The 25765-nt window shown below is 50.6% G+C and overlaps 1 protein-coding gene across 5 annotated transcripts in view; it reads left to right on the top strand.

The window, feature by feature from the left end:
• Positions 1-17065, top strand: part of LOC102119098 (probable E3 SUMO-protein ligase RNF212) — a 58378-nt gene extending 41313 nt beyond the window's left edge. For 3 of the 5 annotated variants that reach the window (XM_074039182.1, XM_045392008.3, XM_045392006.3), the window contains 3 exons: positions 14992-15064; positions 16316-16486; positions 16811-17065. In XM_074039182.1, the coding sequence (XP_073895283.1) occupies positions 14992-15064; positions 16316-16486; positions 16811-16823 (257 nt within the window). In that variant the 3' untranslated portion in view covers positions 16824-17065. Of the gene's footprint in view, positions 1-854; positions 3465-14991; positions 15065-16315; positions 16487-16810 lie in introns of those variants that run through there. The other 2 variants (XM_045392007.3, XM_065544649.2) reach the window with 2 other exon arrangements.
• The last annotated feature ends 8700 nt before the right edge of the window (positions 17066-25765 follow it).

The following is a 25765-nucleotide window of genomic DNA, read 5'->3' as shown; positions in this document are numbered from 1 at the left end:
AGTGCTGGGATTACAGGCTTGGGCCACCGCGCCTGGCCGACAGCTCTTTTTTGTGAGTCTTTTTTTTTATGACATTTCTTTATCAGAAAAATATGTATCTTGAAAATATTGTCTTCCATTTTGTGGCTTGTCCTTTTGTTCTCTTGACATTATCTTTCACAGAATAGAATTCTTGTAGTTTTTAATGTTTACCTTCTTCCAAATTCTTTGAAGTTTATCTTGAGGTATGTTGTAAGATGAGTTTTTTTAATAATTTATTTTGAAGATAATTCAAGCACACAGGAAAAATTATAAGAACAATATTAAAAAAAAAAAAAAACTCCAATATCTCCCCTCCCAGATTTCCCCAAATGTTAACATTTTGTTAATTTGCTCCCTATCTGTCATCATTGGTATTTCTCTGAACCTCTGAGCATGTTACCAATGTGGTGCCCTGGCACTGCTAAAAACCAAGAACACAGTCCTACAAAACCATGCGCAACGCAGCCCACGTGTTCACACTGACACGGCACAGTCCTACAAGACCACCTGCAACTCAGCCCACGTGTTCACACTGACACGGCACAATCCTACAAAACCACCCGCAACTCAGGCCAGGCATCCACACTGACAAGCACAGTCCACGCTGACACAGCTCTACCATCCCGTCAGCAGTTGCCAAGAGTTTCTCTTCTCCTCTGGTCAAGAATCTCATGGAAAGATGAGCTACATCCAGCTGTAACATCTCTTCTGTCTCCTCTGGACTGGAACATTTCCTCATACTTCTCTTTCTTGTCCTCAATAGTTTTGAAGAATAATTAGGCCTCACATTCTGAAGGGTGACCCATAACCTGGGTTGTCTGGTATTTCCTCAGGAGACCAGACCATCCTCTATTGGCAGGAATGCCCCAGAAATGCTACTGCTCTGCTTCACACATCAGAGCACAGAGTTGACCCATTCTGCCACAGGGACGTTAACCTCAGTCACCGGATTGATTCTTGCAAGAGGACGTTCACCTTGGTCTCCTGATTCCTCCAGGAGGATGTTCACCTTGGTCTCCCGATCCCTCCAGGAGGATGTTCATCTTGGTCTCCCGATCCCTCCAGGAGGATGTTCACCTTGGTTGCCTGATTCCTCCAGGAGGATGTTCACCTTGGTATCCCAATCCCTCCAGGAAGATGTTCACTTTGGTCTCCTGATCCCTCCAGGAGGATGTTAACCGTGGTCGCCTGACCACACAGGCATCTATCAGGCTTTCTCACTGCAGTCACTACGTCCCCCATAATGGATGGGTGTCTTGTGGAGAGATAGTCCAAATGACACTGATACCTTTTTCCTCATCCGGCCTCACGCCCCCTGCCCCCCAATCAGCCACCACTCTGATGACTGCCTCATAGCAATTTTTCCATTTCCACAGTTCCTTCTATATGTATTAATTGTCATTCTACTATAAAGAAGAGCTTTTTCTTTTACCCAATTCAGGTATCTATGTATTCACTAATTTATAACAATATGGATTGATAGATTTCCTTTTTTTTTTGAGACAGAGTCTCGCTCTGTCGCCTAGGCTGGTGTGCAATGGTGCAATCTCAGCTCACTGCAACCTCCGCCTCCTGGGTTCAAGTGATTCTTGTGCCTCAGCGTCACAAGTAGCTGGGACTATAGGCGTGTGCCACCATACCCGGCTAATTTTTTTTTTGTATTTTTACTAGAGATGTAGTTTTGCCATGTTGCCTAGGATGGTCTCAAATTCCTGAGCTTAGGCAATCCATCTGCCTCGGCCTCCCAAAGTGCTAGGATTACAGGCATGAGCCACTGCGTCCAGCCAGATTCATAGATTTCTATTTTGTTCAGAGGTTTGTATTTTCTGCTAAACTCCTCCCAGATATGGTCATGTTCAAAATGCATTTTTAAAACGTCAACCAGGAATTCTGTATCCAGTGAAATTAACATTTTAAAATGAAGACTAAATACATTCACGGAGTAACAGAAGCAGAATTCATTGCTAACAGACCTGCCCTACAAGAAACGTAAAGGAAGGCATTTAGGCTGATGCCACACAGTAACTTCAGTCTGTTAGAAGGAATGAAGAGCATGGGGAATGGTGATTATGGGATGAGAATAAGAGACTGCATTGTTAATTTCTTTTATCTTCTCATTACTTTACAAAACACAAAATTGAAGCAACAATTATAACGTTGTATTGTTGGAGTTACAACAAATAGATGTAACATAGAGGATAATAAGCACAAAGGAAGAGCAAGGAGATGGAGCCACAGCATACATAACTCTAAAAAACACAGCTGAAAACTCAAGAGGGATTGTTAAATGACGTTGTAAAGCATGTGTTAAACACAAAGACAATCGAGACAATAGAAGGACAAAGGAGACAGAGACACTGGAGGATAAATAGCAGAACGGCTGGTGAGGGCTTTCTTCTGGACCCTGTCGATCAGTATATTATCTCCTTTCACAAATACCACAATATCTTGGTTACTTTTGCTTTACAGTAAGTTTTGAAATTAGATGGCATAGCCCTCTAACCTTTTTCTTAATTTGTCAACATAATTTTGCCTATTCCAGGTTCTCTTCATTTCCATATAAATTTTAGGATAATGTCAAATTCTACAAAGAAAGTCTGCCGGGATTTTGATTTTGATTGAATCTCTACATCAGTGTGGGGAGAACTGCCATCTTCACAGTTTTAACTGTCTCAGTCCATAGATGTGCTGTGTCTCTCCATTGATTAGAGCTTCCTTAGTTTCTCTCAAGAATCCTCAGTATTTTCACTGTGCAGGCCTTGTACTTTCTTGATAAACTTACACGTAGGTTGTTTTTTTGTTGTTGTTGAGACGGAGTCTTGCTGTGACCCAGGCTGGAGTGCAGTGGTGCCATCTAAGCTCACTGCAACCTCTGCCTCCTGGGTTCAAGCAATTCTTGTGCTTCAGCCTCCTGAGTAGCTTGGATTAATTACAGGGGTGCACCACCACACCCGGCTAATTTTTGTAATTTTAGTAGAGACGGGGTTCACCATGTTGACCAGGCTGGTCTCGATCTCCTGGCCTCGAGCCATCCATCCACCTCAGCCTCCCAAAGTGCTGGGATTACAGGCATGAGCCATCGCGCCCGGCCCTAGGTATTTCATTATTTTTTATGGTGGAATTTTCTTCATTCAATTTTTATGTTGATTATCATTCATATGGTGTATCTTTTCCCATACTTTGGTTTTCAGCCTGTCTGTGTCTTTCAATCCATGATGTGCCTCTGATAGACAATATATGGTTAGATCTTGTTTTTTGATCTGTTATAATCTGTACCTTCTGATTTGATCGTTTAGTCCATTGATATTTAATATAATTATTAATTTTGTGGTTGGACTTGTGCTTGCTGTCTTGCTGGTTTTTGTTTTATGTATGACAGGATTCTTAGTTTATTGGTATCTCCTTAACTGCCTTTGTTTACAGTAAATATTTTTATCATACCATTTTGCTATAGACTGATTTGAGTTCCCCCAAAATTCATATGTTGAAGTCCTTGACCCCCAATGTCACTATATTTTGAGTTAGAACCTTTAGGAGGTAAAGTTAAATTAGGTCATAAGCATGGAGCCCTAATCCAATAAGATTCATGTCCTGAGAACAGAAGACACCATTCAGTGGAGAAACAGACACTAGGTCAGTAGGGACAGACACTACTCAGTGGGGACTGACACTACTCAGTGGAGACAGACACTACTCAGTGGAGAGAGACGCTACTCAATGGGGAGAGACGCTACTCAGTGGGGAGAGATGCTACTCAGTGGGGAGAGATGCTGCTCAGTGGGGAGAGACGCTGCTCAGTGGAGAGAGACGCTACTCAGTGGGGAGAGATGCTACTCAGTGGGGAGAGACGCTACTCAGTGGGGAGAGACGCTACTCAGTGGAGAGAGACACTGCTCAGTGGAGAGAGACGCTACTCAGTGGGGAGAGATGCTACTCAGGGGAGAGATGCTACTCAGTGGGGAGAGATGCTACTCAGTGGAGAGAGACAGTACTCAGTGGAGAGAGACAGTACTCAGTGGAGAGAGACGCTACTCAGTGGGGAGAGACGCTACTCAGTGGGGAGAGACGCTACTCAGTGGGGAGAGACAGTACTCAGTGGAGAGAGAGAGTACTCAGTGGAGAGAGACAGTACTCAGTGGAGAGAGACGCTACTCAGTGGAGAGAGACGCTACTCAGTGGAGAGAGACGCTACTCAGTGGGGAGAGACACTACTCAGTGGAGAGAGACACTAAGTGGGGAGAGACGCTACTCAGTGGGGAGAGACGCTACTCAGTGGGGAGAGATGCTACTCAGTGGAGAGAGACACTACTCAGTGGAGAGAGACACTAAGTGGGGAGAGACGCTACTCAGTGGGGAGAGACGCTACTCAGTGGGGAGAGACGCTACTCAGTGGGGAGAGACAGTACTCAGTGGAGAGAGAGAGTACTCAGTGGAGAGAGACGCTACTCAGTGGGGAGAGATGCTACTCAGTGGGGAGAGACAGTACTCAGTGGGGACAGACACTACTCAGTGGAGAGAGACACTATTCAGTGGAGAGAGACACTACTCAGTAGGGACAGACACTAGTCAGTGGAGAGAGACGCTGCTCAGTGGGGACAGACACTGCTCAGTGGAGAGAGACGCTGCTCAGTGGGGAGAGACACTACTCAGTGGGGAGAGACGCTACTCTGTAGGGACAGACGCTACTCAGTGGAGAGAGACGCTACTAAGTGGGGAGAGACAGTACTCAGTGGGGAGAGACGCTACTCAGTGGGGAGAGACGCTACTCAGTGGGGAGAGACGCTACTCAGTGGGGAGAGACAGTACTCAGTGGGGAGAGACACTACTCAGTAGGGAGAGACACTACTCAGTGGGGAGAGACACTTCAGTGGAGAGAGACACTATTCAGTGGGGAGAGATGCTACTCAGTGGGGAGAGACACTTCAGTGGAGAGAGACACTACTCAGTGGGGAGAGATGCTACTCAGTGGGGAGAGACACTACTCAGTAGGGACAGACACTACTCAGTGGAGAGAGACGCTACTCAGTGGAGAGAGACACTAAGTGGGGAGAGACACTACTGAGTGGGGAGAGACACTACTCAGGGAGAGACGCTCTTCAGTGGAGAGAGACACTACTCAGTGGGGAGAGACACTAATCAGCGGGGAGAGACGCTACTCAGTGGAGAGAGACACTAAGTGGGGAGAGACACTACCCAGTGGGGAGAGACAGTCTTCAGTGGAGAGACACTGTTCAGTGGAGAGAGACACTTCAGTGGAGAGAGACACTACTCAGTGGGGAGAGACACTACTCAGTGGGGAGAGACAATACCCAGTGGGGAGAGACACTACTCAGGGAGAGACGCTCTTCAGTGGAGAGAGACACTACTCAGTGGGAGAGACACTAGTCAGTGGGGAAAGACACTACTCAGGAGAGACACTACTCAGTGGGGAAAGATGCTGCTCAGTGGGGAGAGATGCTATTCAGTGGGGAGAGATGCTATTCAGTGAGGAGAGACACTAAGTGGAGGGACACTCTTCAGTGGGGAGAGACCCTTCAGTGGAGAGTGACACTAGTCAGTGGGGAGAGACGCTACTCAGTGGAGAGAGATGATACTCAGTGGGGAGAGATGCTATTCAGTGGGGAGAGACGCTATTCAGTGGGGAGAGACACTCTTCAGTGGAGAGATACTCTTCAGTGGGGAGAGACACTCTTCAGTGGAGAGAGACACTACTCAGTGGGGAGAGACACTAGTCAGTGGAGAGAGACGCTATTCAGGGGGAGAGACTATTTAGTGGGGAGAGATGCTAGTCAGTGGGGAGAGACACTATTCAGGGGGAGAGGATATTCAATGGGGAGAGACACTAGTCAGTGGAGAGAGATGCTATTCAGTGGGGGAAAGGACAGTTTTTTCGAGAAATGGTGTTGGGAAAACTGTATATCCACCTCCAGAATAATGAAGTTGGACTTCTACCTAACACTATGTACAAAAATTAATTCTAAATGGATCAAGGACCTAAAACTATAAAATATAAAACTCTTTGAAGAAAACATAGAGCAAAAGCTTCCCAATGTTGGATTTGGCAGTGATTTCCTGGATATGATACCAAAGCACACACAACAACAACAAAAATATTAAACAAATCGACCTCAGAAAATTTAAAAGTTTTCCACATCAGAAGATACTATCAATAGAGTAAAAAGGCAACTTGCAGAATCAGAGAAAATATTTGCAAATCATATGTATCTAATAAGGGATTACAATCCAGAATACATAAAGAACTAAAACTTAACAACAAGCAACCTGATTCAAAAATGGGTAAAGGCCGGGCGCAGTGGCACACACTTGTCATCCCATCACTTTGGGAGACCAAGGCAAGAGGATCGCTTGAGCTCAGGAGTTCGAGACCAGCCTGGACAACATGGTGAAACCCCCATCTCTACAAAAAACTTAAAAATTAGTTAGGCGTGGTGGCACACACCTGTAGTCCCGGCTACTCGGGAAGCTGAGGTAGGCGGATTGCTTGAGCCTGGAGGGCAAAGGTTGCATAAGTCGAGATTGCGCCACTGCACTCCAGCCTGGGTGAGAGTGAGACTCTGTCTCAGAAAAAGAAAAGTCGGGGGGGTGGGTGGCAGATGACTTGAATGGGCAAAGTACACAAATGGTCAATAAGCCATGAAAAGATGCTCATCATTCATCATTAGAGAAATGCAAATCAAAACTATAGCAAGAGCTGGGTATGGTGGCTCATGCCTGTAGTCCCAGCTATTCAGGAGGCTGAGGTGGGAGGATTGCTCAAGCCAAGGAGATGGAGTCCAGCCTGGGCAACACAGCAAGACCTCATCTCCAAGAGAGAAAAAAAAAAACAGCAAGATACTATCTCACACCCATTAGGATGGCTACTATATGTTTTAAAAATCGCACCTGTAGTCCTAGCTACTTAGGACACTGAAGCAGGATTGCTTGAGCTCAGGAGGTCAAGGCTGCAGTGAACTATGATTGTATCACTGCACTCCAGCCTGGACGACAGAGGAAGATCCTGTCTCTTAAAACAAAAACAGGCCAGGCATGGATGCCTGTAATCCGAGCACTTTGGGAAGCCAAAGCGGACAGATCACTTGAGGTCAGGAGTTCAAGACCAGCCTGGCCAACATGGTGAAACCTGTTTCTACTAAAAATACCCAAACTAGCAGGGTGTGGTGGCACACACCTGTAGTCCCAGCTACTTGGGAGGCTGAGAGACCGAGGTGGAGCTTGAGCCCAGGAGTTCCAGACCAGCCTGAGCAAAATCCTGTCTACAAAAAATTATCCAGGCTGGTGGCGTACACCTGTGGTCCCAGCTTCTTGGGAGGCTGAGGTGGGAGAATTGCCTAAGCCTGGGAGGTCAAGGCTGCAGTGAGCAGTGATCATACCACTGCACCCCAGCCTGGGTGACAGAGTGAGACCCTGTCTCAAAAAAAATAAAGAGAAAGAAACGAGAGAGAAGAATGGACAAAGAAAGAAGTAATCATGTAGTTGAAGTCTGTGGATGCAGCTGTCCTCAGAGTATTCTTATGAAGATGGTTAAACCTGAAACAAACTTCAGAATTATTTGGTCTGCAGATGTTTTCTTTAAATAAATATTTATTGTAATCATTTTTTAAAACTCAAAATAACAAGTGTTGTTAAGGATGCGGAGGAATTGGAAGCGTGTGCACTGTTGGTGGGAATGTGAAACGGTGTGGCCGCTGTGGAAAACAGTGTGGCTGTTCCTCCAAAAATTAAAAACACAATTCCCAGATGATCCTGCATTTCAATTCAGTGCTCAAAAGAATTGAAAGCAGGGTCTCTTAGAGATGCTTGTATACCCAAGATCATAGCAGTATTATTCACAGTGGCTAAAACGTGGGAGCCACCTAAGTGTCACCAGATGAACATGGATAGGTAAAATGTGTGTCTCCATACAATGGACTGTGATTCAGCCTTAAAAGGGAAAGGAACTCCGACACACGCTACCGTGTGGATGAACGTTGAGGACGTTACACTAAGTGCATAAGCCAGTCACAGAAAGACAAATGCTCTGTGAGTCCTCGCGTGTGAGGTAGTCAAAATCGTAGAGACGGAAGGGAGGATGGTGGCTGCCAGAGGCTGTGGGATGGAGGAGTGGGAAGCTCTCGTTTAATGGGAACAGAGGTTCAGTTTCACAAAATGAAAACAGTTACAGAGATGGATGGTGTGATGGTTGCACAGCATTAGGAATGTATTTAATACCAGTGAACTGTACACTGAAAATGGTTAAGGTAGGAAATTGTATCCTAATAAATTTTTAAAACACAAGAGACACCAGGGAGCTTGCTCACTAACTCTCTGCACAGACACACAAAAGAGGCCATGTGAAGACAGAGAAGGCTGCTGTCTGCAAGCCAGGACCCACATTAACCAGCATCTTGATGGACTTGCCAGAACTAAGAGGTATAAATTTCTGTTGTGTAAGCCACCCAGTCTGTGGTATTTTATTATAGAAGTTCAAGCAGACTAATAAACATTTTAGTTCTTCTGTTGATACTTTATCTGTGTGCTTTATTATTTGCTTAGTGATTCCTCTAGAGATTACAACATGCATCTTGAACTCATCACAGAATACTTGAGGTGAACACTGACTGAATTCCAGTGGAACGTAACCACATTGCTCCCATATAGCCCCACTTCCTCCCACCTAGTTTGTCATATTTATTTATATACATATATATGGGATCTATGTGTTATAAATGAACAATATGGTGTTATTATTTCCTGAATTAAACTTATGTTTCTTAAAGTCCTTTAGAGGAAAAAAATCTTTTATTACATCATTCACAACATATTAACCATTTCCAGTTTTTTCTTGCAGGGAAGATTGGCTAGAAGTGAATTCTCTTCATTGTTTTTTGTTTTTTTTCCATATTTGAATGTCTTTGTCTTCATTTTGAAGGATAATTTCACTGAATATACATTTTCTTGGTTGACTTTTTAGCACTTGGTATATATGTCATTCCTCTGTCTTCTGGCTTCCATTATTATTATTATTATTATTATTGGTTTTTTTGTGGGGTTTTGTTTTTTTTTTTTCCCCCAGACTGGGTCTCACTCTGACACCCAGGCTAGAGTGCAGTGGCTTGACCATGGCTCACTGCAGCCTGGATCTCCTGGGCTCAGTCAGTCCTCCCACCTCGGCCTCCTGAGTACCTGGGACTATAGGCATGCACCACCACACCTGGCTAATTTTTTTTTTTTTTTTTTTTTCCTGAGACTAAATCTCACTCTGTTGCCCAAGCTGGAGTACAATGGCGTGATCTCACGGCAACCTCCACCTCTGGGTTCAAGTGATTCTCCTGCCTCAGCCTACTGAATAGCTGGGATTACAGGTGCCTGCCACCACATCTGGCTAATTTTTATATTTTTAGTAGAGACAGGATTTCACTATGTTGGCCAGGCTGGTCTTGAACTCCTGACCTCAGGTGATCTGCCCACCTCGGCCTCCTAAAGTGCTGGGATTACAGGCATGAGCCACCACCACATCTGGCCTAATTTTTCAATTTTTTGTAGAGACAGGGTTTCGTCATGTTGCCCGAGGCTAGTCTTAGACTCCTGATCTCAAGCCGTTCACCAGCCTTGGCTTCCCAAAGTGCTGGGATTCCAGGCATGAGCCACCGTACCCAGCCAGTTCCATTATTTCTGATGAGAAGTCAGCCGTTAATCATATTGTCCTGTAGGTGATGAGTCGCTCTTCTCTTGCTGCTTTAAGTATTTTTCTTTTTGTCTGTCACTTACTATAGCTTTATAGTAACTGTTGAAATTATGAAGTGTGAGTTTTCCAACTTTGTTCTTTTTTGAGGTTGTTTTGCCTATTTTGAGTTCCTTGCATTTCCATATGAATGTTAGGATCAACTTTCCCATTTCTGCTGACAAAGCAGGTTGAAATCTTGGTAGAGTTTTAGTTCACCTTGTACATCAATGTAGGGAGTGTTGCCATCTAATACTAACACTGCGTCTTCCAATCCGTGAAGGTTGGACATAGCTTTCCCTTTATTTAGGTCTTTGATTTCTTTCAATGGCATTTTGTAGTTTTCAGTGAAGAAATCTTGTACTTCATTAGTAAAAGTTAATCCTAAGTATTTTGTTATTTTGGTGCTACTGTAAATAGAATTGTTTTCTAACTTTTATTTTCAGATTTTCATTGCCAGTACATAGAAATACAACTGATTTTTATAGGTGGATCTTGTATCCTGCAATCTACTGAGTTCATTTATGAGCTCTGGGGAATGTTTTGTGGATTCTCCAGGGTTTTCTGTATATGGCAAATCATGTCATCTGCAAGTAGAGGTCGTTTTACTTTTTCCTTTCTAACCACGGTGCCTTTTATTTATCTTTTACTTTTGTTTTTATTTTTTCGCTTCCCATCCCACTGCAGGACTTTCATTTATTTTTCTCGCCTAACTGTCCTCTCTAGAACTTTCAATACAGTGTTGAATACAAGTGGCAAGAACAGACATCCTTGTCTTTGTTCTGTTCCTGATCTTAGGAGGAAGCTTTCAGCCTTTCACCATGAAGGATGGTGTCCACCGAAGGTTTCCTGGAGGTGCCCTTTGTAGGGTTGAGAAGGGCCCTTCTAGTCCTTTGTCATGAAGAAGGATTAAATTTTTCAAGTGCTTTCTCTTTATCTTTTGAGATGATCATTGGGTTTTGTTCTGTTACCGTGATGTGTTCATAGATGTAATTACTTCCATCGATAGAATATATTAATATGGTGTTGATTTCTGTGTGTTGAAGGAACCATGCATTCCTGAGGCGAATCCCAGTTGGTCATGGTGTATGATCTTTCTTATACGCTGCTGGATTTGGTTTGCTGGTATTTTGTTGAGGAATTTTGTGTCTATATTCATAAGAGATACTGGTCAGCACACTTCCTTCCTTGTAACGTCTCTGTCTGCTTTTGGTGTCAGGACCTCATTCTGTCCTTGTAGAATGCATTAGAAAAGGTTCCGTTCTTGGTTCTTTTTTTTCAGTGTTTCTGTGTTTGTGCTGGAAGCCCTGTGTGTTGAGTCACTATCATCATATTTTCCTTTAATTCTTTGGCTCATTTACAGTAGCCACTCTGGAGTCCTTAGGAAATGCGATCTGGGCCACGCAGCGCGGGCCTCTGCCATCTGCCCTTTTCCCTGAGTGTCGTCACGCTTCTGTTTCTTTGCTTGTGCCATGATTAGGGGCTGCAATCTGGACAACCTGGGTACTATATTTGAGCAAGTCTGGATTCTTGTATTTCTATCAGAGGTTGTTTGATTGGTTTTTGTTTGCTTGGGTATTTCACCGGGACCTGGAGAACTTGTGTCCGTGGCAGCCGCAGATGTGTCTGCTCATGGTTTCTGCTCTTCTTGTTGAGCCAGGGTGTCCCGCAGTGTCCGCCTGTCTCTACAGCTCAGCGGTGGGCTGCTGCTCCATCTGTGGTTGTGCTCCAACACCACGCATCCCTGAGGCTCCCCAAGGCCAACGATCCGCGCGTGTAGGGAGCTGATATCCAGTCGGTTCCTGGTCCCCTGTGGCATCACTTCTGTGGCCGTGCTGGATCCCCTGCACATGCCTGTGCTGCTTCTGTCGGCCAGGGTTCCGGGGGAGCCACCTCCGTCTGGCTCTCTTGTTCTCAGCATCTCCCCGTTATTTTTCTGACTGGTCCCTGCTCTCCTGACCCCTCCCCAGCCAGGGCTGTGGGCCTCTCCAGGTCCTGCAGATGGACCCCCCATGGCTGATGAAAGTGTTCCCCTCCCACCTTGAGCCCACCCCCTCTGGAAGCAAAGCTGCTGGTCCTCAGCCACCTACCCTGGTGCAGCTGTGCTGTTACTGGGTAGAGTGGGGTAGGGGGAGGTGGAGCAGCTGCTTATATGCTGCTGGATTTGGTTTGCGGTATTTTGTTGAGGAATTTTGTGTCTGTATTCACCCTCAGGCCGGGAAGCCAAGTCCCGCTCCTCCCAAAGCTGCAGCGGGATTTCAGGAGCCAGTGTCTTGTGATTTCAGGAGTCAGTGTGTTCTGTTCAGGAGTCAGTGTGTTCTGATTTCGGGAGTCAGTGTGTTGTGATTTCAGGAGTCAGTGTGTTCTGATTTCGGGAGTCAGTGTGTTGTGATTTCGGGAGTCAGTGTGTTGTGATTTCGGGAGTCAGTGTGTTGTGATTTCAGGAGTCAGTGTGTTCTGATTTCGGGAGTCAGTGTGTTCTGATTTCGGGAGTCAGTGTGTTCTGATTTCGGGAGTCAGTGTGTTGTGATTTCAGGAGTCAGTGTGTTGTGATTTCGGGAGTCAGTGTGTTGTGATTTCGGGAGTCAGTGTGTTGTGATTTGTTGTCTGCCTCAAGTTGATTTTCAGAGGCCTGAACCGTTGTTTCTACCATTTTGTCCAGTTTCATACTTGGCTTCGTAGAGATAATTCACTGATTTCTACTTAACTGTAGCCAGTGGTCCTCCTCAAGAAGCACTCACTAAATGAGTTGGTGAACGGCAGGTCCCGGACCCCTCACATGTCAGAGTGGCAGGCGGGCAGTCTGTCCATTGTCTGCCCTGCGGACTCACTGAGCAGTGTGTCGGGCTGTCTGACCTGTCGGCAGGGGCGCAGGGCGCTCACTCTGCAGTATGTGGTCCCCTCCGGAACACAACACAGGGGATCTGGCACCACAGGGAAGCAGGCTGTTGGGCACCCAGATGGTGAAATTTACCCTCTTCAAATGTCAGCGTGTTTTCGTTAAATTTTTCAAATGGACATCTTTGTGAAACACATTAAACAGCATTACTCCCCTGAACAGAGACCGCTGCGCTGGAAGGTGTCGTAGGAATGGGTTATCCCTCTGGTCACCTGCTTCTTAGTGAGGCTGAAACACGGGGCCCCCTTGGCACCCTGAGGAGCTCCTCCCGGCTCAGGGCTGCTGTGCTGTTGAGAGCTGGCCTGGCTCTGGGTGGCTTTCGGGCCTTCCTCTAGCACTCCCTGGCCACCCCTTTCTCCAAGTCCCCGCTCTTCAGGGTGATTCCTGGTGTGACTTGGTTCCCAGCAGAACCTAAAGGACTCCTTAGGATTCCCGAGCCCTGTGGGACAGGCAGGGGGCTGAGCAGCAGGGGGTCTTTTGGGTCTGAGATCCCATGGCCCACACTTGGCTGTCTGAGCACTGCTCGCCAGAGCCTGGGTGAGTTGTTGGCCTCTTGGGTCCTCAGTCTCTTCATCTCTGTTGATAATAGTTATCTCGAAAAATTTCCATTGAGTAAACAGGAAACAATTTCTTTCTTTTTTTTTTTTTTTTCTGAGACAGAATTTCACTCTTGTTGCCCAGGCTGGAGTACAATGGCATGATCTCAGCTTACTGCAACCTCTGCCTCCCAGGTTCAAGTGATTCTCCTGCCTCGGCCTCCCTAGTAGCTGGGATTACAGGCATGCACCACCACGCCCGGCTAATTTTGTATTTTTAGTAGAGACGGGGTTTCTCCACTGTTGGTCAGGCTGGTCTCAAACTCCTGACGTCAGGTGATCTGCCTGCCTCAGCCTCCCAAAGTGCTGGGATTACAGGCATGAGCCACCGCGCCCAGCCAACAATTTCAACTAACCATCTAGTATTGAGCATAAGTTACTTAACAAAAGATGCCTGCCATCGTTATTATTTGTGGTTCTGTGTGTTCAATGTACAGGGTTTTGTTTTAATCAGCTGGTGTGAGGCCGAAGGATGAGGAGGCAATGGCTGTGAGGAAAGGAGTTTCCACTCATAGTTCCCCAGAGACCCCCAGGGAGGGAGTGAGGGGAGACCTAGCACCTTGGTTGTGGTTCTCATGGGAGGATCAGGCAGGGTGAGTGGAACAGGCTGCCCAGGCTTGGGGTGGGCTCTGAACATGGGCTCTGGATTTGTTGGCTTTCATATCAGAAGTGTGCTCACCATGGCCTCCTGCCTCTAGGAACTGGCTGTCCCTAGGAGGGCAGTCTCTGCAGGGTCCACAAGCCTCCAGATGCCAAACCATGATAAAAGACAGAAGTGAAGGCAGCACTCACACAGCCCAGTAGGACAGCTCTCCTTCTTGCTCTTAGCTGTTCTTTGGAGGCTTCTCAGGGTCACCTGCAGACTCAGGAGTTATGATACCTCCCGCAGGCAACATCCTCACAAGGTCCGCACAGCCCGGGGCAAAGACAAAACCCCCATTGGGGGTACGGAGACTGCCTTGTGCCCCACAGGCCTGCGACCCCCCGACATGCCGCCGCAGGCAGGCACTGGGCAGTCACCGGGCAGTCACCAGTCACTGCGCTGGGGAAGCCTAATGCTCGGGCTCCCTCACCAGGTGGCTTTTCCCAGCCTGGGGTCCACGAGCAGGTGCTGCTTGAGAACTCAGTCGTCACATCTCCCCTTTCACCTTACAAGGCACCTGGAGAAAGCAAACACGGGTGGGGCGCTGAAAGAACTTCTGGACGTGCTTTTGCCCTTCCGGCAGTGCTCGGGAGCAGGAGCCAAGGCTTGGGAGAGGCAGGGGAAGAAGCTTGTGCTCCAGATGCTCATTGAGCACCTTTGTATGCCAGGCACAGTCTGTATGCCCACGGCTGCCCCCATGACGGGCAGGCCCCTTCGCAGAGCCCCCAGGCCGAGGGCCCCTGAGTGAGGCTGAAGCTCAGCTGGGACTGGCCAGTTCATTTCCAGGTCTCGCTTTCCAGCTGCTGACGATTCAGATGGCTTACATATTCTCTAAGCTGCAGAGGTGCATAAAGGTAGAAAGATTAAAATGTAGGATATTTACGCCCTCATGTGGAAGACCCGGGGCTGCTCAGGGTGTCGTGCTGGCACCAGGGCTGCGCGTGACCGAAGAGGAACCTGCGTGCCTGTGTGGCTCTGCCTGCCTCTGCCCTCATGGCGGAGAGGCAGTGACAGCTACCGAGAAGCACAGCAGGCTGGCCTGGTTGTCGTCCTCAAAGCACCGTGATGTGTTACCGTGAACGACTCGTGTTTTTTTCTTGTTCTACCACAGGCAGTGTCTCCTCCCGGGCCCCCGAGCATCCCGGCCTGACACCGAGTCAGAGGAGCGTGGGAAAGCCTCTCAGGTAGTGTCCCCTGCAAGCACCTTCTTCACAGCGTTTTAAAGGAAATGGTCAGCAAAATAAAACTGCTCATCATCTCACCCACAGAATTACTGCTAAAAGTTTAATGTGTTGCTTTTCATCCCTTTTTTTTACACGCTTTGAGTGAGGTTTTGTTGCATATACCACTTTAGAGTTTGCTTTTTTTTTTTAGCCAGAGTTTCCCTCTTTGTTGCCCAGACTGGAGTGCAATGGCGCGATCTTGGCTCACCGCAACCTCCACCTCCCGGGTTTAAGTGATTCTCCTGCCTCAGCCTCCCGAGTAGCTGGGATTACAGGCATGCTCCACCAAGCATGGCTAATTTTGTATTTTTAGCGGAGACGGGGTTTCTCCATGTTGGTCAGGCTGGTCTGGAACTCCCGACCTCAGGTGATCCACCCACCTCGGCCTCCCAAAATGCTGGGATTACAGGCATCAGCCACTGTGCCTGGCCAGGAGTTTGCTTTTTTGAAGCTAAGATACAACGTAGGCATTTGCCCTGTTGCTAAAATCTTCAAAAGAACCACGTGATGACTGTGTGCTATTTTACTACAAGAATAGGCCGTGGGTCAGCAGGCGTCTTCTATAAAGGTCAGGTAGTAAATATGTTTGACTTTTTGGGCAGCTGCTCAGCTCTGCCTCTGTATTGAGAAGGCTGGGGCAGGCAGTGTGTAAATTAATGGGTGTGGCTGGGTTCCAGTAAAACTTTATTTACAAAAGCAGGTGGCAGGCTGGACTCGGCCCCAGCCCCAGAACAGACCACAGTTCACCTCCCCATGCTCTTCTTCTCAGACCTCTGGGTGGCCTCCCACTCCGTCTGCTGCATATTTAAGTACACACCGATGTCCCTGTCAACTGAACTCAAGTGTTCAAAGGTCCGGTGCTCTCTCTAAAAGGCAGACCCTCCCATGTCAGCCCCCCAGAGTCCTTGAACGGCTTTTAATGCCTGTTGTCCAGTCCACCCCTGGCTGCCTGCAGGCCTCAGCGTTCTCTCACATCCCCACTTCCCATCCCCGTTGGCCTGGGGTGTTGACCCTCCTGGGTGCCCACGGGTCGTGCAGCATCTGTCCATGTCTTCTGCTGACCGCCTGGTGGGGGTGTGCGTGCTGGTCTGAGGTACTCAGAGATGCTTGGGAATCCAGGCCTTTAAAACCACAAAACTGTCAGTGCTCTAATTGTCATGTCACCAGAGATGCTTGGAGCATTAATAATTTTGTGTTTCTTGAATTTATTAGGATTCCACCTCTGCAAATCCCCTACAAGGGACCACCGCTCACGCCAACACCACAGTTACCAGGGAGAGCAGGAAGAGGGGACTCTCCAGGCTTCGGGAGCTCCCAGGCCGGGCTGCCCCCCAGGCCGCCCATCAGCATCGCCAGCCTGCTGCAGAGGCAGTGTTCAGGCAGGTGCTCAGCAGCCCCAGAAGGAAATGCTCTTGGGAAAGTGCATGTGTAAAGAAGTCTTTAAGTGTGCGCCAAGGGCAGACGCGGAGCTCTAAACGTTCTCAAGAGTTGTGTTTCTGAGCTTTGCCTTAGTCGTTCAGAAACGCAGCAAGGTTCACTTTTATATTCATTGTGAATTTCCAAAATTACAACTTAAAACATGTTGATAATACTCTGAAAATACTAAGATGACATCTGAATTTTTAAAAGTACACATTTTAGTGAATAAACTCTTCTCCCCACCTTATTTTTTGTATGTAACATGTGCACCCTCATTTTCCTCAACAGTGTGAAGTTTTGAAGTCATTTCAAAGACAAAGTTGATGTGTTTTTATTGCGACTCTGGATGCTTCCTGCGGGACCTGCTCACCTTGGGGCAGTGACACGTGAAAGATGAACACCCAGCCACGCGCTCTGCCCCTTCCAGTCCTCCAGCCTTCTGCCTACTAGCATGTGTATGTTAGACAGCCAATGCGACTACACTTTCTCACTTGATGAAATAATTAAGTAATGTAGTCAAATAAAGTATTTTTCTGATTATCAGGGGTAGCATATTTGTGATATGTTTGAAACTTCACTCTTAACAACTTGGAACTTCCTTAAAATGTTGATGCTGGAGGCAAAACGAACACCTGCCTGTTGATTTACTGTGAGAAGGTTCTGGCTGCAGCTCCTGGGGGAGACAGGTCTGCTGTGGGGTGTGCACGCCGCGTGGGTCCGCTCCGCTGCATCCTGTGTTAGGTGATGACTGTGCGTTCTGTTCACACAGTACTCACAGCTGGCCTGTGATGCCGGCTTCAGCGGATAAATCTGTCAGGTCCGGAGATGGATTCCGGGCCTGAGTTCACCCTGCAGGTGCGGCCTGTGTGCGTGGAGCCGCCGCCTCCGTCAGGAGGGTGGGGTCTCCTGCAGGGGACGCCCCTGTGCACGGGGCTCCCAGAGAGGCTCAGACCCCACGTCTCTCCCGCCAGCCGGGACCACACAGGGTTGGAAAAGAGGCTTATGGGGTTAGTTCTAATCTTTTAGTTTGCATTTACCTAAAAAGTGTCAGCTTTATCTCACTCAAGTTAACCGAGTTAACAGCAGCCGAGCACCACGTGGAGCAGGAGAATCCTCACCTTCGCTGCAGGCGGAGCTGAGGCACTGCCAGGCCGCACAGAGACTTTATTTCAGGTGAGGCGTCCCTGCCTTCACAGCAGCCTCCCAGGTGCCTGCTCTAGGCCCTCCAGATGCCAGAATGCCTGGGCTGCTGGACAGAGGGTGCCCATGTCCTTCTGGTAGTCATGGCATTCATGGCTGTCCCCTCTGGAGGCTGACTGTCCCCTCTGCCGGGAGCTGACTGTCCCCTCTGTGACTTGACTGTCCCCTCCAGGAGCTGACTGTCCCCTCTGCCAGGAGCTGACTGTCCCCTCCATGAGCTGACTGTCCTCTCCAGGAGCTGACTGTCCTCTCTGGGAGCTGACTGTCCCCTCCGGGAGCTGACTGTCCCCTCCATGAGCTGACTGTCCCCTCCGGGAGCTGACTGTCCCCTCTGCCGGGAGCTGACTGTCCCCTCTGCCAGGAGCTGACTGTCCCCTCCATGAGCTGACTGTCCCCTCCGGGAGCTTACAGTGCTCCAAAAACTCATGCTAAAATCAGATATGCAGAAATCCTTTAGAAATGTGCATGTTCTAAGTCGGTTTCATTCCCGGAAATTTCAAAATGTAAAATCATGAATCGAATGATGGCGCTGATGTTTCCTTCCCTGTGTGTGCTGTGTGCTATGTGCATGAGGGCTTCACACGTCCAGCTGCAGGCTACATGAGAAATACAAGCGGGAGGAATCGCTTCTCTTCCTGCAGCTGCCGTTCTCACGGTTTACCTCGCAGGGCTCTGCTCAGTCTGCAGCGGCCGCCTTGGTTCTGGCAGGTGGACTTGCTGGAGCTGATCCTGCAAAGGAACGTGGCCGGGGTCGTCCTCATGCCTGTGGTGTTCCTTAAGGGACTTATTTGAAAACTTTGCCAAGAAATATTCCCCGGGGCTGCCGTGCTGCCTCAGCCTCTCTCCAGGCAGTGCCGGGCCCTTCTGTCTGGGGGCTGATGACTCGTCCCTGATTTTAAAATCTTAGTTTCTTCCATCACTTCACCTTTCTAGACATAAACTTGAGGCCACACTTACAGAATTTCCTGTTCTTTATTCTTGTTGTTTTTCACAGTTGAGCCTGCTTTTGGCCAGGGTCCACCCCGCAGCACCTGGTTCTGTACAGGCATTCGCCAGGGGCAGCCCTTGTGCCTTGATTTGCCACTGGCCCACGTCGGCACACCTTTCTTCCCTTTCCAGTGATTGTCACTGGAAAAGGCACAATTTAGTAAAACATCCAGACAGTGGCACAAGCCTACTCCGTGGATGGGGGCGACAGACAGTACTGTCTAGGCGGAACTGCCATCTATCCTCAGGCAGTGCGTGAAAGCCCACGTTCAGCCCAGAAACAGCAGCGCAGGGCCTGAGGGATGATGTGTGAAGGCACCAGCTGTGTGAAACAAGACTGTGAAAGCCCAGGGCGAGCCATGGGGTCGTGATGGAGCAGCAGAGGCTGGCAGGGAGCAAGAACACGGAGGGGCAGTGCCTTCCGCTCTTCGTGCGTCCTGGGCTAGAAGTGGGCAGCACCTTTTCTGCGGGCTCTGCCACACCCACGTGTGGGTGTACAGCAGCCAAGCCTTTCCCCCCACCCCCCACCACCCACGGTGAGTTGTCCTGCCCAGTGGTGTCTCATGGGCTGGGCTGCAGGCAGTGGGGGGGCTGCCTCCACCACTCATGGTGCAGCTGTGATTCAGGGCCAAGACTTAACCTTGGGCTGAGTCCCCCGCTGCTGTGCAGCCTCATGCATCATCCCTCAGGCCCCACACTGCTGCAAGGACAGGTGGGAGTTCTGCCTCGGCAGTGCTATCCATCGGGTCTCTCCACGGAATAGCTTTGTGCCACTGTCCGGATGTTTTACTAAATTTTTTCTTTTTTGGTGAAAGAAGATGGTTCCCTGCTGTATTAGTCTGTTCTCACACTGCTATTATATTAAAGACATACACAACCGAGACAGGATAGTTTATAAAGGAAAAGGGTCAAATGGACTCACAGCCCCACATGGCTGGGGAGGCCTCACAGTCATGGCAGAAGGTGAAGAAGGAGCAAAGGCACATCTTACATGGCGGCAGGCACAGAGTGTGTGCAGGGAACTGCTCCTATAAAATCATCAGATCTCATGAAACTTATTCACTCTCATGAGACCATGAGACCAGCATGGGAAAGACCCGCCCACATGATTCAGTTACCTCCCACGGGGTCCCTCCCACAACGTGGGAATTATGGGAGCCACAGTTCAAGAGGAGATTGGGTGGGGACACAGCCAAACCATATCACCTGCCCGTCTGAGCACCACGTCCATCTCATCAACCAGCACAGCAAGGCCCTCGCGGTGACGGCATAGGGAGGCAGTTGCCGACAAGAGCATGTGGTTCGAGCTCTCTCTGTGTTAAGGGAAGTCCAGAAGTGCCAGGGGAGTGGACACGTTTCTCGTTGTGATTTTTATTTTCTTGCTAAGCTTCTGAGTTTTGAGGGAAAAAAATATTTGAAACTGAAATTAATGTTTATAGAAAGATGTCACTAATGCTGGGCAGGATTTGGAGGAAATGCTGGAGCAGGAACTCGGCCAGGAAGAAGGAAGCCGTTCACTGGATGGATTAGTGCAGACGGACTCCGTGAGTCCACGCAGCATTCTTCGGGAAAATAATGTGATGTTTGCTCAACTTGACCACACTTAGTTTCCTTCAAGATGTTCGCCATTAATAATGCTGTTGTCTGCAAATTAAGTGAAAAATGGTCATTTTGCTGGCAGCGTGAGAATGTTTAGTTTCACAGCTAGTTCCTGAGAAACAGAGGCAAAATACTTCCGGGTGAACAGTGGCCTCAGCCACGTTTCCATCCGTTCCCATCCGAGCGACCCGCGGCCTCTGCGGCAGTGCTGGCCGGCACCGCTAGAGGGCACTAGACCAAGGGAGCCTGAGCGGCGCCGGCGCCCGGCTGGGTTTGTTCCCCAGGAAAGCGTCTGCGGAGTGCCGCCCGCCCGCCGAGTGTAAAAGCCTTGAGCACCTCAGCAAAGCAACGACCTGGGCTGATGAGGCAGGGTTCGGAGGCTCCATTTGCTGTGCGTGAAGGCAGTGCCCAGCAGGCACAACCAGCGCTTGTGCTGTGCCATCCGCCAGCTGCCCGGCTTGTCCACAACCAGGGAAGCAGCAGGGCATCCTCAGGCTGCTCCGTGTGGGGTGCTGTCTGTCAAACAGCAGCAGCAAACCCAGAATCCGAGGTGAGACACAGCATTCGAGGAAAGAACGTAGAAGCCCAGGCCGTGGCGCTCAGAAACTGCCATATGTAGGCCGGGCGCGGTGGCTCATGCCTGTAATCCCAGCACTTTGGGAGGCCGAGACGGGCGGATCACTAGGTCAGGAGATCGAGACCATCCTGGCCAACACGGTGACCCCGTCTCTACTAAAACTACAAAAAACTAGCCGGGCGAGGTGGCGGGTGCCTGTAGTCCCAGCTACTCGGGAGGCTGAGGCAGGAGAATGGCGTAAACCCGGGAGGCGGAGCTTGCAGTGAGACGAGATCGTACCACTGCACTCCAGCCTGGGGGACAGAGCCAGACTCCGTCTCAAAAAAAAAAAACTAAAAAAAAAAAACTGCCGTATTTAGAGATCACACGGAGCCACAGGGTAAGTCTTTAGACTGGATTCTTGCTTTTACAAGTAGTGCAGACCCCACAATGGTCCTTCAGAAGCAAATGCACAGCATGGACATAAAACGATGAGACCAACTATGAACTTCTCAGGGCGGCTTCACAGCCTGGGCTGTGTCTTACGATGCATTATATTCAAATGTGCCCAGTGACGTGATTTGCATCTTCTTCTACCTAATCCATTGATATGTAATCAGCATTTTACTCCACTAGGTACTAAATCAATATTTGACTATTTCTCCACCATCATGGCTCCTGATTCCTCATGGCCCCAACTGTGGCAGACAACTGGAGATGGAGTGGCTGAAGGGCGTCCCCAGGCCTCTCCCCAGGTGCTGGGCCCAGCCTCCACCTTCGTAGGCTCCCCTACTCATAGCACCTTCTAGACCTGTTTCTGGTCTTTCAGAATTCCTGTTTTGTTGGACTGAAGTCCTTTGTTTTGATTTTAATAAAAATGGGGTCACACTTAGCCTGACCAACATGGCAAAACCCCGTCTCTACTGAAAATACAAAATTTAGCCAGGAGTGGGTGGCACACACCTGGAATCCCAGCTACTTGAGAGGCTGAGGTGGGAGAATCACTTGAACCTGGGAGGCAGAGGTTACAGTGAGCCAAGATCGCACCACTGCACTCCAGCCTGGGTAACAGAGTGAGACTCTGTCTCAAAAAAAAAAAAAAATTGGGGTCACACTTGAGGTTGTTCCATGGACTGGCCCCTTTGTTTAGTGTGAGCTCTTGTAGCTCACTCACAGAAGTGAACCACAACTGCGTGTTCCGCTCAGAGGCACCATGGCTTCCCCTCTTCCCTGTCACAGACAGCGCAGCCGTGAGCACCACTTCATTGTCATCAGCAACGAGCCAAGCCCAGGGGTCTTCCTGGGCTGCATCTCCTGCCGGGCACCAGGCTCCTCCGCCCCTTTGGCACTCGCCAGCCAAGCTGCAAGGGGCACACTGAGGAGCAGACAGGCAGGGCTTCCATGTCGGTGCCATGCCCAGCACCCTGACAGAACATGTGACCGAGGACACGGGCACAGTGGGAGGCAGGGGGCTGAGACCCTGAGCAAGTCATGAGCAGGCAGCACCCTAAAGACCCTGTCCCAGGACAGCCAGGAGGTGAGCAAGGCTGAGGGAGGGGAACAAAAGGCTGGCCTCAGTTCTGGGGACTGGGTAAGACCCAGGCAGCCTGGGGTGAGGGGGTGCTGGGGCTGGAGGGGTGGAGAGAGGTTGGGAGGTCTGGAGGGGCAAGGGTGACTAGGGTTCCAACAATTCCCCTGATGAGTTCTGACAGCCCTGATAGAACAGGGCTGGGGAGCAGGGCTTAGAGCTGCCACAAAGGAGGGCGTCAGTGAGGAGATGGATTTGAGCATCGCCTGCCTGAGTGGTGGGACAGAGAGCCAGGATCTGTGGCCACAGGGGAGGCCAGGGCCCCAGGACCCTGGGCAGGAGCTGCTGGCTGCACTTGGGGGCAGTGCTGGAGAGGAGGGCAGGAAACCTGAGGGAAGCTGAGTGACAGGGTTTGGCTGTGTCCCCACACAAATCTCACCTCGAATTGTACTCCCCATAGTCCCCACACATCGAGGGCGGGACCAGGTGAAGGTAACTGGACATGGGAGTCGCTTCCCCATGCTGTTCGTGCGATACTGAGTGAGTCTCATGAGATCTGATGGTTTTATCAGCGTCTGGCACTTCCCCTGCTCGCACTCAGTCCGTCCTGCCGCCCCGTGAAGAAGGTGCCTGCTTCTCCTTTGCCTTCCACCATGATTGTAAGTTTTCTGAGGCCTCCCCAGCCATGCTCAACTGTGAGTCAGTTAAACCTCTTTCTTGTATAAATTACCCAGTCTGGGGCAGTTCTTTATAGTAGCGTGGGAGTGGACTAATAACACAGAGGAAGGGCATGAGTGATTCCCACGGCCCAGCCAAGATGGGGGAAGGGCGGCAGGTGAGAGGCTGAGGGGCAGAGCTGGAGCTGGGTTGGGGGCAAGTCAGGGACAGGCACAGAAGGGGACAGTAGCCAGTGCCACTGGGCTGGGTCATCTGGGGGTCTCTCTTGCAGCCCAAGAGACTAGCGTGTGGACAGCCATGGTCAGGCTTGGTTGAGAAAGTCACTCACTACAAAGCAGAAGCAGCCACATGTGGCCACAGTGGCCAATGTAGGGCCCCGGCCGGGAGAATGAGTATCCGGCCACATCCGAACCTCTGCCCCATACTGCAGCCTCTGGCAGGGACCCTCCAGGAGACTCCTGTGTGGGCGCCTCCCACCAGATAGGCGGAGAGGCGCGAGGTTCCTCATGTCCTGTGCTCGGGGCTGCCCATCAGTCTAACTGTGCTGCGGTCTCCTGATGCAGGTGCATGCTCCGAAGGCACAGGAGCTCCTGCAGCAGGCCGGACGTCTGTCCAGAGCACTCGGTGTGCTTCCATTTCTAATAGGAGCAAGTTCGTATTCAGGCCCCTCGGGCCGGCACGAAGCCCCAGGGTAACAGATGCTCCCCACAGATGCTGAGGCCCCACCCTCAGGGTGGCCTTCCCCTTCCTCCCCCCGAATGGTTTCCATCACCACCACCCTTTCCCGCCTTCTTCACCTAAATCATCACCAAAGCTTGCTTGGTACTTCTTGGAAAGAGACCGTCCTCCCTGAGTGAGCATCTCACTCCGCATCGGATCGGGTGACTTTCCCGAGGCCGAGTGCCCACTCCACACTGTGGCGGCCGGCGGGGCCTGGCCTTCCTTGGCAGCCACCTTGAGGAGTGCAACTGGCTGGCATCTGGCAGAAGTCTCATTCTTAGCTTTAAAATCTCCATGGATGAATAGTGTAAAGCAAGGTATTGGTCTACAATCGTTAGATGTGTTTATCAAAAGTGAAAGAATTTCCAGCTAGCACTATTTCCCCAACTGCAGCAAAGTAAACACCTGCAGGCTACCGAGAGGAGGGTGACGATTTGACCTTCGCGAAGTTGGCGCTGCCAGGACACGGCATCTTCAGTAGGGCTGCCCTGCCCTGGGCCTGGAGTTGGGAACCCAGGAGCAGATGAGGTGGCCTTGCGGGGGACGGGGGTGGCAGCAAACAGGCTGCCTGGAGGGAGTGGGGAGCCCTGGCCTTCCACTGCCAGCCCCAGCAGACCGATTTTTATTGAAAGAACGATCCAGAAAGCCCCCAGAACTGACAGGAAGGCCAGGGAGAAACCAGGCTCAGGAAGTCGGCAGGCTGGAAGGAGATGGGTCCGGCCACACCTGCGGACCTGTCACGGTGGACACCCCTGCAGTCTGGGCTCCGCCTGGATGCTCGCCGCCTCCGAGAGACACCCAAATCCCCGCACCCGGGCCCGAGTCGCCTCAGCGGTTCCCGCGCCTCCGCATGGACCTCCGGGCAGGTGTGCCCACCCACTGCCAGGCGGGAGGAGCCGCGTGCACCTCGCCAGCTTCCGGATGGCACCCTGACGCTGACCTGAGCTGGACCCCCAAATCAAGGGGAGTTGGGGCCCAGGCAGCCTGAAGGCGCAGAGCCCCCTCCCCAGGCACGAGGTTGGTTGCCCAGAAGCCTCTGCTGCCGCTCTGGAGAGGATGAAAATGCGTTCAAACCCAAGCAACTATAAACACGAAGAAAGGTTTTAAACACGTTTTCTTTTCAGACTAAGAGGAAATTCCTAAAATTCTTCGGTGGTAAACCCAAGACTGCACACCGAATTCACATTGGAGCGGGGCTGGGGAGGCACGAGGAAGGCTCGGGAAGGCTCGGGAAGGCTCGGGAAGGCTCGGGGAGGGCTCGGGGAGGGCTCGGGGAGGGCTCGGGGAGGGCTCGGGGAGGGCTCGGGGAGGGCTCGGGAAGGCTCGGGGAGGGCTCGGGGAGGGCTCGGGGAGGGCTGGGGGAGGGCTCGGGGAGGGCTCGGGAAGGCTCGGGGAGGGCTCGGGAAGGCTCGGGAAGGCTCGGGGAGGGCTCGGGGAGGGCTCGGGAAGGCTCGGGGACGGTTCAGGGCGGGCTGGGGAAAGGCTCGGCAAGGGCTGGGGAAGGACTCGGAGGACTCGGGATGGGCTGGGGAAGGTCTCGGGGAGGGCTGGGGAAGGACTCGGGGAGGGCTCGGGAAGGGCTCGGGGAAGGCTGGGGAAGGACTCGGGGAAGGGCTCGGGGAGGGCTCGGGAAGGGCTCGGGGAGGGCTGGGGCAGGGCTCGGGGAGGACTCGGGGGCTGCTGGGGAAGGGCTCAGAGGCGGAGGGCACCGGGCACTGAGCCTCGCGGAGGCGGCTGATTTGATTTCCTGAGAGCCTCCTTCGAGAGGCAGCTCGGCGGGCGCCCCCTCCGCCAGACTCCGAACTCCAGGTCTCACCAATGTCTTCTCTGAAGCCCTGGAGAGGCCCCCATGTCCCCGCAGAAGGATGACCAGTATTGCAGACACAGAGCACGGAAGAGCGCCCAGCCAGCTCCGGGACCCGCCCTGGTCAGGGTGCTGTGCCTGTTCATGCCGGGTCTGCTCAGGGCACCCCCC

This window comes from Macaca fascicularis, chromosome 5 (assembly GCF_037993035.2).
Source record: "Macaca fascicularis isolate 582-1 chromosome 5, T2T-MFA8v1.1".
Taxonomy (NCBI): domain Eukaryota; kingdom Metazoa; phylum Chordata; class Mammalia; order Primates; family Cercopithecidae; genus Macaca; species Macaca fascicularis.
This window is presented reverse-complemented; position numbering and strand designations above follow the sequence as displayed.